At 56.2% G+C, this 20,031-nt stretch overlaps 1 protein-coding gene across 1 annotated transcript; it reads left to right on the top strand.

Moving 5' to 3' along the window:
- The first annotated feature begins 561 nt into the window (after window positions 1-561).
- apeh2 (acylaminoacyl-peptide hydrolase 2) lies at window positions 562-14,329 on the top strand. The gene is made up of 22 exons (XM_088407414.1): window positions 562-788; window positions 1,143-1,278; window positions 1,405-1,480; window positions 1,543-1,618; window positions 2,136-2,212; window positions 2,293-2,427; window positions 2,516-2,607; window positions 2,867-2,904; window positions 3,005-3,126; window positions 3,202-3,262; window positions 3,542-3,636; window positions 4,251-4,302; window positions 4,404-4,507; window positions 5,216-5,348; window positions 5,444-5,527; window positions 5,937-6,017; window positions 6,080-6,168; window positions 6,851-7,044; window positions 7,106-7,208; window positions 7,309-7,415; window positions 7,531-7,692; window positions 14,179-14,329. Exons 1-21 carry the CDS (start codon window positions 656-658, stop codon window positions 7,685-7,687), a joined length of 2,145 nt encoding a protein of 714 aa, XP_088263540.1. The 5' UTR covers window positions 562-655; the 3' UTR covers window positions 7,688-7,692; window positions 14,179-14,329.
- The last annotated feature ends 5,702 nt before the right edge of the window (window positions 14,330-20,031 follow it).

Here is a 20,031-nt window from a genome sequence, read left to right as displayed (position 1 = left end):
CCTTTTGGTGGACACGGTAAGTAATTGAAAAATAAAAATATTCACTAAAAATCGGGGAAATGTTTGTTTTTTGACAAACGGGCCGACGTCACGTGAGGGCGGCGGGCCTTCCGTCTCTGCGTTCAAGATGGCCGATACCCTTTCTAACGAAAGAAAGTATTTTGCCTACGGAGGAAGGCTTTGGGTGGAGGATTTCATGTATCAATGAACAATGGAACAGAAATATGATGCATTTCCGCACACATTTTGACACCAAATCGTTGGGACCTTTTTCATCTACGCGACTGCAGCGCTAGATTGGCTTCATAATTTAATATTTTTACATATACATGTGTGTGCGAACGAACACACCTGTTTTATCCCTCGTTTTCCTTGTTCGGCCGGGGAAACATTGTATGTTTGCCAGCTTTTTCTCTACAGATGTTGGATCAATCATGATAGAATTCTTCTTTGCATAATTTGTGTGACAAAACATGAAAGGGGGTGTCGAAATGTCACGAATAAGCTCGCGGTGCATTCTTTTGTTTGACTCGACCCCCCCCCACAAGAGTGGTAGGGTCCGGCCGTCACGTGGTACGCAAGAAGCGGCCGGAGACCGAAGTTGAAGGAACCTTCGAGTGGGGAATTTGTTTACCGGCCGTCGCGCACCGAAGCGATGGACGGCGGACTAGCGGCGAAGCTGTACGGACAAATGAGCTCCTTCCCCGCACCCGTGTCCGCGGACGTGCGGGAACAGGAGCTGGGGCGGGGCCAAGCGGACGACGTTCGAGTCATCACCGTGACCGCAGGTACGACAGCCGCCGCGTCGCGTGTGTTGGCTACCGGGACCGGAAATGACCACCGTCAGTGTCGGTGACGTCTTTGGCAGTCGACAGCGCGTTTGCAGATATTTTCAGAAAGAAAACAATTCGGTCAAGTCAATGCCAGCGACGTATTTTTATTTTTTTGTTGTTTATTTAAAGAGTCCAGACATTCAATCCCAGATACTTGACTCGTTCAATGCCAGGCACTTAATTCTCAGTTTTTGTTTTTTTTTTCAAGGTTGCGATACTAGAGTGGAACATGTTCACCAAAGGGAATGAAACCGAATCTGGTGGAAAATCTCTGTTGGTTTGTTTTCATAAGTCGACATCAATTTTCAGGATGGTCGCAGATAGACGGCGTGAGAGCTTCCCGACTTTGCTACTCGCAGCAGTGGACTCTGATGTCAACTAATGGAGAGCGGCGCCACATCAGGACAGTGCTCCCGCCTGGACCGTGCCTCCCTTTGTCTGGAGAGTCAGTACAACCAGACGCCCGCCCGCGCAAGCGCGCCGTTAGCCCGTCTATGACTTTTGGACAACCGCGCAAAACGACGCGGCGGCCCCCGGGCCTTGACTTTGGCGTGAATTTGTGTCCCGGCAGATTGCTCAGCAGCGTGTCGCCGACGGGCGCTCTGCGAGGCGTGCTGCGAGACGCGGGCGGCCGCCAGCTGCTGGAGGTGGGCGCCCGGCCCCCCTCGCGTCCTTTGCCCGTCGCTGAGACCCTTTTCCCGCTTCGTAGGTCTGGGACCGTCACGGCTTGAGCAAATGCCTGGACCTGACCGCCCTCAACGTACACGGCGCCGTCTACGACGACGGTGAGAGCGGATGCCATTTCTGTACCATTTCTGTTCGACTTCATCGCCATTCCCCAAAGATGAGACGCGCTGCCCCCAAAAGTATGGGTGCGTCCTATAAAGCAGAGGTCCCCGACCGGCCCGGTCCGCCCGTGGATCAACTGGTCCCGGCCGCGCGGGCCACACCCGAAATGAACGGATTCAGTTACAGATGACCACTCGCAATATAAATAAACGCTCCAGCTCCATCTAGTGGCGGCATAAGCAAACCCCAGCCACTACTGTCGCTTCTATTCTATGCGCCTTCCATCGCAATGCGCCTCATAAATGAAAACGTCTTTAAAGTAGAAGGAAAAATATGCTACTCAAGTTTGACTGACTTATTTGATTGTTTTGTACCCGTAGCGGATGCGTAACGCATAATGCAGCCTCTATCCTTCGCGCCTTCTGACGCCTCGCGTAGAAAATGGGCGCGGACGTTAGATTTGGCCGTAGCAGCAAGCGATTGAGCGTCTTTGTTTTGTTTGGCCGCCCTCAGCTCAGTTCGGCGCGCTGTCGTGGTCAGAGTGCGAGAGCAAGCTCCTGTACGTCGCCGAGAGGATCCGGTCCGGCGAGGTGCTCGTCCGCCGCGCGGGAGCGTCCCGTTTATCGGCGGGCTCCGCTGAACGCGCTCCCGTCCGTCCGCCCGCCGACAGGACCGGAACGTGTACCGCGAGGACTGGGGCGAGGCCCTGAGCGACAAGAGCGCCCCGGTCCTTTGCGCGTTCTGTCTGCGCAGCGGATCGGTGGAGGTGTTGCCGGGCGTCCCCGCCGACGTCTCTCCGGGACAGGTCGGCCCGGGCCGGCCTTCTCGCTCGCCCGCCGCCGTCAATGTGAACGTGCGGTTTGCGTGCGCGCGCGCGTCTCCGCCCCCTCCAGGCTCGCTGGGCTCCGGGAAGCCAGTCGGTGTTCTTCGTCGGCTGGTACCACGAACCCTTCCGACTGGGACTCAAGTTCTGCTCCAATCGCAGGTCAGCTCGCGTTTACGTCGACGGCGAGACCCGTCAAGCGATTTGGCGCGGGCCGATAATGGCCGTCTCCCCTCCGCCTAGCTAACCGCAGCATTGTTACCTATGTTGCCGTCTGGCCGGCTTTACCGCTAGCTCTGTCCGTCTCTCCGTCCGCTCAGCTACATCGCTGTCCGTCTAGCGGGCCTAATTGCCGTCCGCCGGTCGGCGTCCTGGACCATTTTGGACTTTGGTCTCACCTGTGATCTCTCCACCGTCGCAGGTCAGCGTTGTTCCGGCTCCACCTGGACGCCCGTTGCGGTGAGTGGCTCGAGCGGCCCGTTTCATATCCTGCGGAAACGGGCGCGTCCGGAGGCCGGCTTTCCGCATACCTCCCCGTAACGCGCGTCCTCCCAAACAGAGCGCTTGACGGGGGACGATCTGGCGGTGTCCTGTCCCAGGCTGAGTCCGGACGGCTCGGCGCTCATCTACTTGCAGGGCCGGGTTTTCGGGCCGCACAGTCAGTGCCTCAGTCTGCAGCAGGTGCGTTTTTTTTTTTTTTTTTTGCGCGCGCGTCTTCGCCGATGCGCCCGTCGGCACTGACCCGGTCTTCCGCAGTTGGACCTGAACAGTAGGAAGACGTCCGCGTTGTTGGACGTGGTCCGTCGGCCTCAAAGCGGTGAGCGGCTTTTCCACGTCACGGCGACGACGGTTGATTTTTGGCTTTCGGCGCCGTGGCCTCCCCGCCGTTCGAGCCGAAGCCATCTTTTGCAAAAGAGAGCGGCGCGGGGCAGGTCTTTGTGTGCTCCTCCTTTGATCAGAACCGTGACAAATACAATAGCGGACCGCCAATAGCACGGAAGGAGTTGTTCCAGCGCGTTTGTGCGAGCGAGCTTTTGTACGATAACGTGTGCGGACGTCCGTCCGATGGTTGCGTCCTTTTGTCACTTTGTCTCAGGCGGCTTCGCCGGCGTTTATGAAGCTCTGCCGCCGGACTGTTGGTCCGCCGACGGTCGGAGGGTTGTCTTCAGCGCCGCCTGTCAAAACCGCAAGGTAGAAGCGGCTCGCCTCCCGCCCATGACGGGAACGCCCCCCGACAAACGTCCGTCGCTCCGCCGCGCCCCTTTTTGCTGACCGGAGATAAAAAAAAAAGTCAACCGTCAAATACGCGTCCTCTCTCCGACCGGCGCTATTTTTTTGTTGTGAATGCATGCTGAGCGATACTTTGTTTTACTTGCGGCGTATCTGACGGATGACATTTAGACAAACGTGAATCCGATCTTCGGCCAAGCGTCCGAAACGAAAAGCTTCAATCTTGGATCTCACGTAAAACATGATAACGCCGTCTGGTGGACGCGGTTGCCGACGATGCTCCCATCCGGTGCTTCTCAATTATATTTTGCCAAAAATTCCTCTTTTATCGACTTTCCAAAAACAAAGCCTTTTCCCTGGGGCGGCGCCCCGGTCCCGCCCTCCTCCGGCGTTTGCTCACGCCGACAGCTTACTTGACTTTATTTTCATCTTCTATCGCCGTTTTGCGTTTCAAGCGTAGTGGAGCGGTAGAGTCGCTTGACTTGAAGCGGAAGGGGGGAAACGGCAGAAAGGCTTTCGCCGCCCGCCCGCCCGCCCGCCACCGGATAATGACTTGCCGAGACGCTTTTTTTCAGGACCTTTTTGCGGTGAAGCGAGGCTCCGGGAAAGTCCGCTCCCTCTCCGCCGGTAAAAGTCCCTCCCCTCCCCGCGGGCGGCCCGGCGCGACGTCGGAGCCGACAGGTTTTTTTTTTTGTCTTCTTCTCCCTCTCGCCTCGCGCCGCCTTTAGGCCTGCCCGACGCCAGCGGGACGTACGGCAGCTGGAAACTGCTGAGCGTGCGCAATGACCTGATGGTGGTGTGCCGCTCCAGCCCCAACGCGCCACCCGGCATGGTGAGGGACGGGCTGGCCGCCGGTGTGTGTGTGTGTGTGTGTGTGTGTGTGCGCGTGTGAGAGAGAGATTTTGAAATATTCAGAATATTTCGCATCGCACGTATATTGTATATATCTTATTGTATGATTTATATTTGAGATTTCACTATATTTATAGAATATTTTCATTCCAATACGTAGAGAATTTTTAAAATACGACATTTGTTATGTATGTATATCATATCATAAATACGTATATTTTACAGAATACTTATATATATAGTGTACACATATATATAAGATGATTAATCAAACAGTGAATTACACTTAATGCATGAATGAAACATTGGATTTTTGACAATTTCATGAATTAAACAAAACAATTGTGGCATTAATGAAATAAAAACTATTCATGAAACGTTCGTCATTCACGAACGGGACTGTGTTTTCCATTCGAAAGGAAGAAATGATATGAATGTAAATGTCAAAAAGTGTCAACGGAATGTGTTCTTTTGAAATCTGATCCCGCGTCGAGTTGGCGTTGGATTACATTTACGTGGGGGGTTGCGCGTCTCCGCAGCACCTCCCGCTGGCCGTAATGAAAAACGCTCTCCAATCTTAGACGGCGCCCCTTCAAAAAAACAAGCACTTCCTTCGCGAATGACATGACTTTTTTCGTTTTTGTGTGGTGAATGACATGACTTTTTTTTTGTATTTGTGTGCGCGTAGCTGGTGGGGTTCCTTCCTCCAGAGGGCGAGGCTGTGACGTGGCACCCCCTCCAGGAGCCCAGCGCCACCTTCGACTTCCTCTGGACTCTTCTGGACCTCCAACCCCCACCGGAGGAAGACAACAAAAACTATCGTGAGGCAGACGCTTTCCGAAAGCACGCTAGCTTTTTTTTTTTTTGCCAGGGTGCCCATTCAAAGTCTCGCGCTCGTCCCCACTCGCTTTCGTAGCCGGGCTAAAGTTCGGCGCCATCCTGGTCCGACCGCGCCGTCTTCCCCCGGGAGCGCGGACGCCGCTCGTGGTCTCCGTCCACGGTACGGCCGATGAGGATTCACCCGTTTATCGCTACAAACGGTGACGGCAAAACCAAGCGCGTTCGATGTTTTCATCTTCCTCTAGAGCGGGGGTGGGCAACTCCGGGCCTCGGGGGCCGGCGTCCTGCAGGTTTTCCTGTTTTCTCTCTCAAACACACCTGAATCAAACGATTAGGATTATTCTCAATTTTTTGGATTATTGTTGATGAGCTAATGGTTTAAATCAGGTGCGTTAGGGAGAGAAAACTGGAAAACATGCAGGACGCCGGCCCTCGAGGCCCGGAGTCGCCCACCCCTGCTCTAGAGGGCGCTCTGGCTTCAAAGACGCCCCTTCCGTTTAAAGCAAGAGCAGCATCTAGAGGAGGGGGAAGAAAATCGAGTGTTTTCTGACGTTGGGTTCTCCCCGCAGGTGGGCCGCACTCCCAGTTTGCGGCCGAGTGGAACGCCACCGCCGCCGCTCTGGTCTCTCTGGGCTGGGCCGTGCTCATGGGTGAGACGCGTGAGACCAGGTGACTCTTGTCCAAGGGCGACCCCGCGCTTCTTTCTTCCCAGTCAACTACCGCGGCTCCACGGGCTTCGGCCAGGACAGTATCCTGTCCCTCCTCGGTCACGTCGGGAGCCAGGATGTGAAAGATGTCCAGGTCGCTGCGCCCACCCGCCGTCTTGGCTCATTCGCGGCGAAACGAAGCACCTTTGTATAGACGCTGCTTCTGGAGATCAATTGGCTTTCCGGCCCATATTTAAGCCATCTAGAGGAGGAGCACAGTATCAAAAGTGCTTGACCAGGCTTCGGCCTTCCTTCTTCACAGCGATGGGAAAACGAAGCCTCGCGAAGCACTTTATACCTCTTTTTTTGACCCTCGGTGGTTGTGCTCTTGGTTCAAATAACGGAGATGAAGCCCGTTTCCTAATTTGAACCGGGCGCGCCTTCCCGAGGAAGAAAACAATATCAAAAGTGCTTCGTGAGGCTTGAAGCTTCCTTCCTTCCGGCGATGGGAAAATGAAACCTCACGCAGCCAGCACTCGATACATCTTTTTTGGACTCCTCCGGCTCGTGCTCTCCGTTCAAACAAACGGAGATAAATTCGGTTTCCGTCTGGCGCGTTTAGAGCAAGAGTGCCACCTAGAGGAAGAAAAGGATATCAAAAGTCTTCGTTTGGCCGGGGTTAGGCTTAGGGCGACCGGTCCGGACGGTGTCCGAGAGGGCTCGCGCGTATTTCAAGCGGGAGGCTTCACGAGGCTCCGTCGGCCCGCTCGCTAGCTAGCTTTCTAGCAGGGGGGCGACGGCGTCTTTACCTTTGGCGTTTTTGTCCCCGCCCCCAGAGAGCCACGCTGGTCGCGTTGAGCGAGGAGCCCGCCCTGGACCCCGACCGCGTGGCCGTGATGGGGGGTTCCCACGGCGGCTTCCTGTCCTGTCACCTGGTGGCTCGGTACCCCGACTTCTACAGGGCCTGCGCGGCCAGGAACCCCGTGGTCAACGCCGCCACCTTGCTGGGTACCAGCGACATCGTGGACTGGTAGGAGCGTCCGGGCCCCTTTGGCGCCGGGAGGGACCGTCCGACGCCTTTTGCCCGGCAGGCGTTACACCTGCGCCGGTTTCCCGTACTCCTACGGCCAGACGCCCAGCGCGGAAGCCTTGGCCGCCATGTTGGAGAAGTCGCCCATTGCGCGCGCGGCGCAGGTGGGTATACGGGCCGCTATAAAGTTCCCAATGAGACGGGCCGGCCGTCGGCAAAGGGAGCCGGCGCCAGGAACCAAAACGCGTGTGGCTTTTCACTCAGATAAAGACTCCGCTGCTGTTGATGCTGGGGGCCAGAGACAGACGGGTGTCGCCCTATCAAGGCCTGGAGCTCTACAAAGCGCTCAAGAGTCGCGGCGCCACAGTCAGGTACACGCACGCCTTCGTTGCCACAAATTTCTTGAAACGCCGCCGCGTCCCCTCGGGTGTCCGTCGGACGGCGTGAGCACGTGACCGTCGCCTCTCGTTTGTTTCCGCCGGGCAGGTTATTGTGGTTCGCGGAAGACGGACACTCCCTTTCCCGAGTGGACACGCAGGCCCGGTGCTTCGTGGACTTGGCGCTTTGGCTGGACCGCCACCTCGGGCTCGGGCTCGGGCTCGGGCTCGGGCCCGGCGCCGCTCGCCCGCCGCCTTCCACGTAACTAGCGTGAGTCTCGTTTTATTATTTTAGATCTGTGTGCGGCGGTAGTCATATGGAGGGAGCGTTTCCAGGGGCGGGCCCGCTCACTGGGCGTTTCCATGAAAATTGCCTCATTTTTATGGCTATGAGACAACTTTTTTCATCCGTGCAGAAGACGGCGTTTCGAAGTGACCAAACGTCCAATTGGTTAAACAATGAGTGACGCATTTAGTGTATTTTGCGCGCTGTAAGGCTTCCAGTCCCGCGCGCCTAATACAGTGGGCCAGTTGTCGTTTTTGGGGGGCTCCGTGTCCATTCTTCACTTATGACCTCTGCGTTTCTGTTCCAAATGTTCTTTTGACCCAACTCCTTTGTTTTTCCAACACCCTGTTTGAATTTTCCGTATGCTACACATCCTCCGACTTTAAACTAGTTTATTGGAGGACAAGGCGCTAAAAGTGAGCAAATCCACTTGTGAAAAGGGCGCGAGGAGGCGCAGTTCCCCGCCTTGATCGGCAGAGGGCAGCCGCTGACCGTCAGCGCAATTGGCAAACGGAAGGAACCGCTTGAACTCGCTCGCGCGTGGGCCCCTCGGGCCCCTGGGCCCCTCGGCCCCTTGGCTTTTGCGGGTCGGGTCCCGGAGGAAAAAGTCCAAAGTTGCGACGGTTACGGCCAGAGCGGCGTTTGACAATTACGGCGGCGCTGTTTTGTTTGGTGTTTCTTGGCTCCGTATCGCGCCGCCCATCCCGCATGTTTTCATGTTCCCGTCGTCCGATGCGGCCGATTCAAACCGTCGGGTTTGTTGCCGACGAGCCCGTCGTTTGAACGGGGTGCGGTAGGAGGACGGAAAGCTCCAAAACGCGCCGGGTAGGCGGCCCTCCGGGACCGGCTTCGGACACGCCTGCCCTAAAGGGACGGGTCTTTTTTTCTTTTTTCGTGGGCCAGATTAAACCGGTTTGCGGGTCGTAGGGCTGACACTGCAGCTTTTTCTTTTTTAAAGTCTTTTGAAAGTTTTTTAAAATTCAGCTGAAATTCAGCAAACTGTCTCGCGGGCCGACCCCTTTGCGGGCGGGGCGGAACTGGCCCGCGGGCTGTCGCTTTGACTCCCCTGTTGTTCTTGTTTTTTTTTACTCTCTTTTGAAAACGTTTTGAATCGATTGCAAAAAAAAAAAAAAGCAACATTTTGACACAAAATCAGCTTTGTTTTTTTTTTAATATTGGCCCGCGCCCACTCGCCGTGGCGGCCGCCGACGAGTCCCCGACTTTGCGTCGTAGTTTTCGACCGATTTCAGCCAAAGGCGCTTACGTGTTTGGCGCTAACGTATCGGTCCAAAATGCACAAAGGTTCGCAGAATCCCGCGCGGTTCGATAAGTTTCAAATCAATCGATGACTTTAGCGAACACATTCTTTGTGTATAAGTGATGTGTATATTTGTGTGTGTAATATATATATATATATATATATATATATATATATATATATATACGATCGCACTAGTCGCCTGCTTGCGAACGATACCACGAATGACGGCGAAGAAATAAGAAGGCTCCGAGCGGTATTGGCATGAAGGCCGGAAAGTTTGCCGGCGGCCCCCGGGCCCCGAAAGGGCGAGCGCGGAGCGACGTTAGCAACGGCGCTAAATGGCGCGCGGGAAGTGGCCTCCGGCTCGGCACGGAAAAGTCAAGCGTTTGCTCCCAAACGTGAAAATCGCTGCCTTTTTTTTTTGGGTTTCGTCTTTGGTGTATTTTGCCAGCGGACTGCCGCGGGCGCATTTCGGAGACGAGCGGGAATGTTTTGGAATCGGGGGGGGGGGGACAGGTTCGTGTCTCCCCCGAGCGCAATGAACTTAGGTCGGAGGTGTCCAAACTATGGCCGCCGATTTGTCAGATGTGCAAAAACACTTTCCGAAAAGTCATTAACTCATTCAGTCGCGAAGGCGTGCTTTTAATATATATTTTCAAATAAATATGTTGGGGATGCAAATCCTTTTCTTTTTGCTGGAGGGGGCTTTGCAAAAAAAAAGAAAAAAAGAAATCCTATCCCTATATTCAGTCGATTTGTTGCATGGAAAGCCCGCAACGCACTGCGTACAAACATGTCAGGGACTTTTTCCAAAGTCTTGCGCTCTGAGGAATTTATGAGCAATAGAGTGAGCCGCCACAGTGCTGAAATATGTTTGCCGCCTGCGTGTGTAAATGACATGGTGAAAAGCGCCGCCCCCCCGCCCGCCCGCCGCTTAAATCCTCCCAAACCTCACACAAATCTTTCAGCGTTTTCATAAGTCTTTGCAAAGTTGTCAGTGAGCCATGATGCATGTGTCAAAAAGCCCCCCCCCCCAAATACAGGGAGGAAACCCACACCCCCTTTTTGACTTCGATTCGGTACCAGAAAACCGCGATTGCTCGGGTTTTCTTGGATTAAGAACATCCCAAGTAAGACGATCAGCAAATCGTCTCCATTTCAAACAAACGGTTAAACGCTGAGATCAAGTGGAAAAGAAGAACCGCCGACACCTTTCCCGGATACTGTCCAGGCGCTCCGGAGCAAGGCGCTCCGGAGCAAGGCGCTCCGGAGCAAGGCGCTCCGGAGCAAGGCGCTCGCACGCTCAACGTCCGTCCGCTGTTCGCGTGCCCCCGTTTGCTTTGGTCGACGTTTGACTTGCGCGGTCTCGGGAAAAGCCGCCGGCTTCGTGCCGGACGTTGGCTGAAGATGAAACTCTCGGTGCGCTTTCGTGGTGTCCTACCCAAAAGCAGGACAAAAAAACCAAATCGGGCCCAAGTGACAAACGAAACCCAAGGACAAGCGACTCTTTTACTCGGAAGGAGAACGGATAGAGACGTGTCTGGCGCGGGCCGCAGGGGAGACGTATGGCCGCGACGGAACGATCGGCTCGCGATTGGGGGGGCGGCCCTTACGCTATCGGTCCACGCAATCACCGCGCTCTTTCTTTTTTTTTTTTTTTTTCCCCCAGGAACGTGACGAGCGCCCCGTAACGCCCCGTAACGCCCCGCGGACCTAGCGCGCCGCCCGCTTTCCTCTTCCGGCTGCAGGAGATGTGTCGTCTCCTCGCGCTTTCTTCACAAAGAACTCCCGACGGAATATATCCATGTCTACCAATATACGTTCCGCAAACTCCCAATCCGTAGGATTATCCTAACCGCGGGAACCCGGGGGCCAGGAAAGGCGCGACGCCATTGGGATGTCCCCACCCGGCGGGGAAAAACCCTCACACGCGGACGTTAATCTTTCCGCCTTAACGTTCCGGCCGCGTCTCGCGCGCGGCAGCGATGCGCTTTTGGCACGAGCGCGTGACGAGCCGCCCGCATGTTTATCGGCGCCGCGGCGGGCGCCGCCATCGCCCGTTTCTATTGACGTTGATGTATTCAAATTCCACTCTTAATCCATCCCCCTTCAGGATGATTTCGACATAGTGCACGGGGGCGGCTCCGAACTTACTAAGCTGAAAAGGGCGTTGGCCGAACCGCCCTTCCTCGAAGGGTAATAATGAGGATGACCGCAGTACTTGCCGTAGTATTTCATCAAAGAATCCCTCCTGGGATAAAGCCGGCAAAAAAATCATCAAATGAGAAAATTGCTCCCGTTGGGGTCTTTGAACAAAACGAAACCAAAAAAAAGCGTTACGAGTCGTCGTCGCCGCCCGCGGAAATATACGCCAATGTTATTGAAACGGCCCCCCCGACCAATCCTTCAGCTCTCGCGCCGGCCTCAGCCGATCGCGGGCCGACGTGGAACTTGCTCCCACTGAGAGGCAAAACATCGTCCGAATTGCAAGTTCCTAAGACGGCCCCTCATCGCTTTCTTTAGCGCTCGGAGAGAACCGGCTTTTCTCATTCTCGTTTTTTTTGTTTTTTTTTTCCTTCCGAGTAATGGCGCATCTTTTCGGGCCGGCTGCGCCCCGGCGGGGGTGTCAAACCCGTTTAAGACCGCGGGCCGCGCGGAGGAAAATCTGCCACCAACAAAAAAGTACGCTATAGATTGATACGGCTTTCGGTATTATTGTACTTTCCTAGCGCCGTCCGAAAGAGTCACCGTTCGTCATCAGACATTAACGTTACTATTAATCCTAAAACATTTCAAGTTTTCAAGGGCCGTACGTTTGGCTTTCCGCCGCACGGCCTCTAAAAATCAACGACTGTTAATCGTAAACCATTTCAGCATTTCATTTATTTCTTTAAAAAAACACAACAACAAGTCATTTTTGCACTTTACAAAACGGTCTGGCGGGCTCCGCGGATCAAAGCCGTTTGCGAGCCGCGCGTTTGCCGCTTTAGCCCGCCGTGTCCCAAAGCGTCTCCGGCTGATAACGTCGGCGCGAATGTCGTTAAAAAGTGTCGTTAAAAAGTCATATGAAAGGGCTTGGGGGGAAAAAAACCAAAAGGACTTTCCAAACGAGTTGTTGATGACTTGTTGAGGAAACGCCAGTCGACCACCGTGCAAAAATTCCAATCCATATTTAGCCCGGCGCGTCCCCACGCAACCGGCTTTTGGGCCAGCGGGAATCGGGATGGTCCCGGGGCCGCGGGCGATTGTTTCCGACCGGGTGGGGGGGGGGGGGGGGGGTTTGCTTTGCTACTTGGGCTACTGGGGGCCGGCTCTGCTACTTGCGCCCCTTGAACAGATTGTCTTTGTTTGTCATTTACGATAGGAGACGACGCTTCGGCAAATTGATAAACGTCCCCTCGTGAGGATGTTGGGCCGCGCGCCACGATTGAAGGAAATATGTGCACTGCGGTAATGTTTCTCTTAAATAATAAGCGTAGCATGAAGACTTTTCACGTTGCGAAAAGGAATTTCTTTTCGGCGTGAAAAGCGGGGGCGCCACTTTGCCCATTTTCTCGCGCCGGAAGCGAGGGTCGGCGATCCAAGCCTTCATTAAAACCGGCCGGAATAGACATCGGACGGCGGCCGCGACAAAAATCTTTGTTTGCCCGCCCCGACTTTTCCAGCTGGTTCAAAAGCCTTCGTCGGAGCCTTTTGTTGACGACGGCGTGCCTCCGCCTGCCCGCCCGCCCGGGTCGCGGGGTCATTTGCTGCTAAGGCGCCTCTTTGCTCGGAGGCAAGGAAAAAAAGGCCCCCCGCGCTATAGCGAGCTGGGGCGGGGCAAGAAAAGGGAGAGAAGGCGCCGCGGACGAGCCGGAGTCGTCCGGCGTCCGGCCCGCCTTTGTCGGGGGCGCGTCCCGGTCCCGCGGCCGCGTTCGGATAGGATGCCTTACTTGCGGCGCTTCCGTGGGCTGGCCCGGCCTTTTGCGTCTTCCCCCCCTGCCGCGCGTTCGCAAGCGTCGCCGCGAGCTACCTTTGCCTCCCTCCCTCCCGCCCGACCGCCCGTACCCCCCCGCGCATTTTTGCTCCAAAGCCGTCCCTTTCCCCCCGGGGGGGGGAACTCTTTTTCACGCGCCCGTCAAGCCCGGCGCCCCGCCCCATAATCTCCCCGCCGTTCTTCCGCCTCGGGCACTTGAAACGGTAAAGGGTCCGGGCGGTTTTCTCCTCCCAAATTCTTCTTTTTGCCGGTGAGAATGTCGCCAACAATCAAACTGATATCGCTTCCCATTTTGCCGGAGGAACGGCCGAAGGCCCGCTTTTTGAATCGATTCCCGGGCGACGAAACGGCGACGTGGAAGTCAACGATCGGTAACAAACGTTTATCGTTCTGGTACAAGCCAGGAAGTGGACGCGATTGGCCGAGGCGGCCAAAGCGCATGAGCCACATGGAGAGGAGAGGAGCCTCCCGCTGCGGGCTGCCAATTGCCCGTTAAGGCAGTTGACGCCTGAGGGGGGAAAAAGCGCGATAGTGCCATCCAGCGAGGGGAAAAACAAGAAAATTGTAAAGCATGATAATGCCGATTTTTAACCGCACTCCCGTCCCCCGCATTTCTCAAACGGGGGATTCTAAACAGCCGAGGGTTGAACTCCCTTTCCTTTTTTGAAATTTTCGGTTACACTCGTTACACTTGTATTTCTGCGTTCCGTTTCGATTGCGGCCTAACTTTTGAAGCGCGTACATGGCGCCTGACGAACGGCGGACCGGAAGAGATATCTTCAAACGTCACCCTCTAACGGTGGCGGACGGTTGGGCAAAAATACACCGACGGACCCGATCTAAAAGCGGGCGGGCGTGGAACTCATTTTAACCGTCATCGCGGCTCTGGTTTTTGTCAAAGGGCCGAAAGAAAGCGTCCAAAAAAGTCAAATACATTTTGGAGTTTGTCGCGCGCTTTTGAAATCGGGGGTCGGTCAAAAGCGTTCAAAAGAAGGCCTGGGTGTTTTTCCTCCAAAGTTGTAGACATCTTGCGAGTTTGCGAGCCCCAAACCTGGAGTCAAATCAGCCTTGCGTGAGGCGGCCGAGGCCCCCGGGCCCCCGGTTCCGCACCCGCGCGGCGGAATCTTTGTCGGCCGGGATTTGGTTTTCACAACGGCCCGACGGCGGGACCGCAGTCAAAGTGTGATCAAAGTGTGACGCGGGCTTTGCGCTGTTGTGTTTTGCTATGCCACAGGCACGCGGCAGCGCAAACTTTTCCCACGGCAAAGCGGCCCGTGAGAGAGGAGAGCGGGGCCCGGAATGCGGAAACGCGAGCGCGCTTCTCAAGCGCGTTCCCTCCGGTCGGAAGGGACCCCCAAACACAACGGAATACGTGCACGCAAATGACACGCGAGGTATCGGTTTTCTTATTCGATATGACTTTCGCGGTCAGGCTGCGCTCTGGGCAAAAAACGGCATTGGAGAAGAAAGCGAGGCTTTGGCTTTGCTAGCTTATTTTCAAAAGTAAAGGTGCCCGATTATATTTGGGGAATCGCTGGGACGGCGACGGCTCGATCCCGGGTTTTGCTCTCTTTCCGGCGGACGCCGCGAGCTCGGAGCTCCATCCTTTTAGAGATTTTTCTACACGGCGGGAATCAAATCCTGGGTTGCCCTGTCTTCGCGGGGACCCCTTGACCTGGCGCGGAGCGCTTGGGCGTTTGAGGGACGAGATCGGCGCTTCGATTAGGATGCCTCTACGAGGCGCGGGCTAATTTTCCGCGAGGACCTCTGTTACATGCGCGCCGCGGCCTCAGTGCGCCGGTGGAGCAGGAAGCAGCGTCCCCGCCGCATCAATCATTCATGTGCACGTGCTCACGGATGCCCGCCTGTGTGCGGGTGGACCTTTTTGAAGTTGAAGCCTTAAATGATTGATGCGAATCAGAACGCAAAGCCATCATCCGTGCACCTTATCATTTCACAAATATTTCAAGTGTTGTCAGTCACTTTTCTCCGGAGTTTAATGGCAGGCACGCTAATCCGTCGATTCGGGGGACAGGTCTTTTGCGTTCTAGGAATGAGAAGACGCCGGCGGTTCAGCCCATCGCCGACCTCATTTGAGCGCCGCCCCGTACGCCGACGTCCGCGCGGACTTTGGATCGATACGAGGGAGAGCCGCCTCGGACCCGGGAGGGGGAGGCGGGCCGAGGCCTCCGGCAAACAGAAGAGCGCTCGAAAACAGCGGGCGTAGGATGCGCGCGATCGGAGCCGTAGCGCCGGCGGCTCGACGTGACGGGAATCCCTGCGCGCCCATCGTAAAGTACTCCAAAAACGCGGCGGGATTTTGCCGGCGACGTTACCGCACCCGACGCGCCCGTTTCCATCCTTTGTAACAGAGGCGTCCGAACCGCGGACCGGTTTGTTTGCCGGGGGAAATTTGGAGCCCGCCGGGCCTTTTTGACCTTTTCCGCGCGTGATATCGAGGGAAAAGCTTCCGAAAAAAACCGTCACAACGCGTCATCCGTCAATATGCCCCTCCTTCTAAAGACAGTACTCGCCAACGGGACGTCGAGGCCGGGCTCGTTTACGGCGCGCCACTACGCCAACCCGATCGGCGGTTGGGCCCGTAAGACGGCCCATCCAAACCTATTTTCAATAGCTGATGCGTTTAGAACCCCTGCAAGATCCAAATTGGTCATACGTATTCAAAATCGCAAACTAAATAGTCTAGCAAGTCCTACGTATGTATAATATACACGTGTGCGATCACAAACGTCAATAAAAAAAATGAAAGGATTTACTTACCTTTGTGTGGTGCTTGTTTTGCCCGTATTCCCAAGTAAGGGTAGCCTCGGCCAGGCTAGGCCAGCTTGGTACTTCTTCATTATCTCCCCGGCCAGCAGACCGATAGCGGGCCGGCGTTGGAGTCGCCTTTTTAGGTAATTGCACTTATTCAGTAGAAAGTGAATTAGTGCAATTACCTAAAAACGCCAGCGGACGGAGGCAAAACAACAGAAATACAGCCGAGCCCCTAGGGTCATGACGGTTGTTTTTGTGGCAAATTGTCATAAAGAGGGATGAAAAAACTCAGTATTCCACCTCGCAACATGAAAGCAAATCGATAAGCGAACGGATAAGTGAGGAATGAACGACGGGCCGAGGCTTTTGTAATAACGGGCCGCGAGAGCGGATGACGCGTGAGCCGGCGCCCGGCTCTCGATCTTTGGGACGGCGAACCCGGCCCGATACTTTTCACCTATTTCCGCTCTCTTTTGTCACGTGTCGCCAAATAGCGGTTTAAATTCACGGAGGGAAAATGAAGTGATGTTTTAGTCCCTCTAGATGGCGCTCTCGGTTTTCAATAGAAAGGTTGGCGCAGGGGTGTCAAAGTGGTTTTGTCAGCTCGTTTTCATGCTTACAAAATCATCCGGAATAAAGCCGTTTGCGGGTTAGGGTTAGGGTTAGGGTTAGGGTTAGGGTTAGGGCCACAACCGGCCCGCCCAGGCCAGTACGACGGGAATATACATTTCCTCTGCATCGTCGACGCAAGAGTGCCATCTGGAGGGGCCAAAAAGTACGGCAAACGTACGACGCCCGTCGCGCGTCTCGGTGAAGGGGGCCGGATTTCGCACCTTTCTAGAAGCTCTTTAGAAAATGAAACATCCTTTTTGAAAGAAACGACGTCATTACAACTCCTGGCGAGGTGAGCCTTCTCACCTTTGAAAATACACTCGGACGTCTACTCGGGAACTTGATTCCTTCCGGAAGGAATCTTTCAGAAGTAGGGCCGCTTTTCACATGGAAATCGCCTAATCCGTTCCGCGTGCGGTTTACGGACGCTGTAAGTTGTTGGTGGAGGGAGAATTTTCTCCGCTTACTAGAGCCCATATTTTTCCGCCGAGGCGTTTGGTCGTTTTGGTTTGACGGGAGGCGTTTGGGAGTAGAGCTGCCCCTGCGGCGGTTTTGCGGACACGGCCGTCCCCTTCCGCCAAGCCGACGGCGGCGCATTCCACCCGAGTCGGGACAGTGGAGTGCGCGCGGCCGGACTTTGGACGGGAGCGAGAAGGAAAGCGAGGGGAGCCGGGATTGGCTCCCGCCCCCTCCCTCCCTCCCTCCCTCCCTCCCTCCCTCCCTCCCTCTTAACCCCCCGCCCCCCCCGTAGAGGAAGGACGGAGAGGAGCCGAGCGCCGACTCCGGGAATTCTCCGGGAACCGGCGCCAAACACCAAGCCAAATACGCCGTAAAAATCCCGGCGGGGGCTCCGAAAGAGGAGCGCGCCTTTGAGGAAAGGGCGGGGGTCCGGACGGCCGTCGCCCCCGCGGAGTATCCGCCGCCCGCCGCCTCGGGGGAGTCAAAGGTGAGACGCGCCTCCAGCCTTCGCCCTCTCGTATCTTTGGCCGCGGCTAGCGGACGGGGGGGGGGGGGGGGGGGTTCGCGTCCCGTCGCTCGCCGTTCAACTTTTGCCGCGCGTCATTTGCAAATATCCCCGCCGCTTTTTGGCCTCCTTTCTCCCTTATCCTTCTGACGCTATTCGGGCCGACGCTCCGGCGCGCTCTCTTTTTCCCGCCCGTCCTCCTGTCTTTTTACAAGCCGAGCGGAGCGCGGCGCTCCGTGCGCGCGCGCGCAGGTGCGCCTTTTGTCTGCGGTCCGGCCCGTTGGCACCCGCTCTTTGTAAGGTTCCCCGCCCCGCATTCTAAGTCCTAACCCTTCCGTGACGGGAGCGCCGGTGACAGGAAAAGCGTAGAGCGACGTATCGGTCGTCGCCCGACGGCCCGTTGCGTTCGAGCAAAACGGAAAAGAGCGGACTAAAGTTACCCCGGTCCCACCTTCGAGCATTGCGATCCCATGTACAAACACGCAGGCGAAAACCCAAAAAATGGCAGACCACCAGGATCAACCCGCGCTTGTTTCGTCGCCGGTTCCCCGACCCTAACCCTAACGTCATCGCCAAATGCCCGACGGGCAAATCTCAGCAAAACGCACGCGAACCGCAGCGACGATATCGATCGCACGACCGAATTACAGACGCCGGTCGTTTCCGCGCGAAACCGTCGTTACGCGCAAACGCAAACCCGGGCGGGCGTATGCTAACGGGTAGCAAAGGGCGGTACCAGGCGCGAAGAAAAACGCTAACGAGCCAAAGGCATGCGAGGCGGCGCCGGATAACACGCCGCCGCGGGCCGGCGGGTCCAACGGACGAGCAAAGTGGTTTTGGGCGAAAGGCGCCATTCTTCCAAAACGCGACTCGCCGACGCTCGGGGGAGGCGCGCCACAGCGGGCCGAGCCGCGCCCTCCTTCCCCGCGATGCTCGGCTCCGCTAAATGAGTTCCGCGTCATTATTCTGGGCGCGCTTGGTGCGGCCCGAAAAGGGGCAAGAACGCTGCGGGAAAACACGTGGGGCGACCAAGGTCACGCCGCGAGCAAGCGCGCGTCCTTTATTGCCGCCGGCGATCTGGCGGATTCGCTCCGGCGCCGCCGTTTATTTAAGCCCCGGTTTGAGTTCAAGGTGACCGCGGCGAAGGCGGCCCGGAAGCCGTTAACCCCGAGCGGTCGGCGGCCGTGAAAAGCCATTAACCTTCTTGGCCGACTCTCCCGTCAGGCTCCGGCCGCCGCGCGCCTTCGGATGATAAAGGATTTCCGTTTTGCCGCTCGCTTCTTTCGCCTTTCCCCCCCTCCCTCCCTCCCTCCCTCCCTCCCTCGCTCCCTCCCTCCCTCCCTCGCTCCCTGCTCGCTCGGGGCCGCGCGATGAATCTATCGGTGCACATATGCAACGCGTAATACGTAAGCAAAGGTAAAGGGGATCTTTCCGCCTCCGGCGAGGGAACCGATGGCAAGATCCCTCGCTTTGAAATATTTAAGAAGCGCGTCTTGAAATATCGACTTTGGCTTTCCCGCCGGAGGGGGCGGAGCGGAGTTGCGCTCGTTCCCTCGGTCGGATAAAAAGCAAAAGGCTGTTTGCGCATCCAACTTTTATTGGGCTCTTTTATTCATCCTTTCTTTGAATCCGTCTTGTCGGACGGGGGGACGTTGCGTCGGCGGCGCGCCTTTTCTCCGAGTGGCGGGCGAGTATGGTACGAGTACGAGTACGAGTATGAAATCAAATACAAAGAAATTGGCCATTTTTTACGTCCGACTCTTTGGTTTGACGAGGAGCTGGATTTCATTGGATTTCGTTTGCGAGCGCGGGCGCTTACGACTCTTGTTTATCTTCCTCTCGGGTTGATAAGTAACAAGGTGAGGAGATGCGATGGGGCCAAATGAAAATAGCGGCGCTTTGTCACTGGCGTGGCCTTTGTAGGAACAGGTATGAACGTCCGCCCTCCCGCGAGCCGGCCGGCCCAACGGCCGCGTCTGCTTTTGCCTCTACGTGTTCGAACTTGACACAAACGATATCTCCGAAATCGACAAGGGTACAGCGCCGATCGGGATCCCTCGTTTTCCAGAAAAGGGCCTTTAAAGTTGGCCGGGGAATATTTTTCAATAGGTTTTGCTTGGCGCGGGCTCCCGCCTAAGGAAAAGGGCCCTTTTCCACCATATGTCAAAGCCCCTCGGGCGACGCGCGCTGGCCCCTCATTTTTCACATTGGAATTCCGCTGGGGAATTCCTCTCGCTCTTTGCCTTGAAGTCAGCCCTTCCAAGCATCCCGGGTAGCGTCCATCAGGCCCCCCGAAGCCCCCCAAGGGCTCTTCCCCGCTCTTCGGCCACTTGGCGGTTCCGGCAGGCGGGCTGATTGACTCCGGGGTCCCGGAGGGGGCGGGATCGTGCCGCACCCCCCCCCCCCCCCCCCAATTAAAAGCAGCGTCCCGCGCCCCCCCGCCATGTAAATCGGGCGCTTTGCAAAAATAACCCATTGAGATTAGAGCGCGCGAAAGCCGGCGGCGTGGTTTTGGCAAAACGGGGACTCGGACGCCGACTCGAAACACGTATGCGATGGGCACGGTCCTCCGCGAAGCCGGCTTCGGGACGGGCGCGCGGACAAGGAAGAAGGAGGGCGCTCGGGGCCCGGGCTTGCGGGGCCGGCTTTAGATGACATTTACAGATGCGCGCAGGAGAATTTGGGTCGCCGGCCCGCCTCTGGCGGAAAAGGCCCCGCTTTGCTTTGCTTCGCTTT

The sequence above is a fragment of the Hippichthys cyanospilos genome, chromosome 2 (assembly GCF_059441005.1).
Source record: "Hippichthys cyanospilos isolate Australia breed blue-spotted pipefish chromosome 2, RoL_Hcya_1.0, whole genome shotgun sequence".
NCBI classification, from domain to species: Eukaryota; Metazoa; Chordata; class Actinopteri; order Syngnathiformes; family Syngnathidae; genus Hippichthys; species Hippichthys cyanospilos.
The sequence above is the reverse complement of the archived record's forward strand: the minus strand, read 5'-3'. Positions and strand labels throughout refer to the sequence as shown.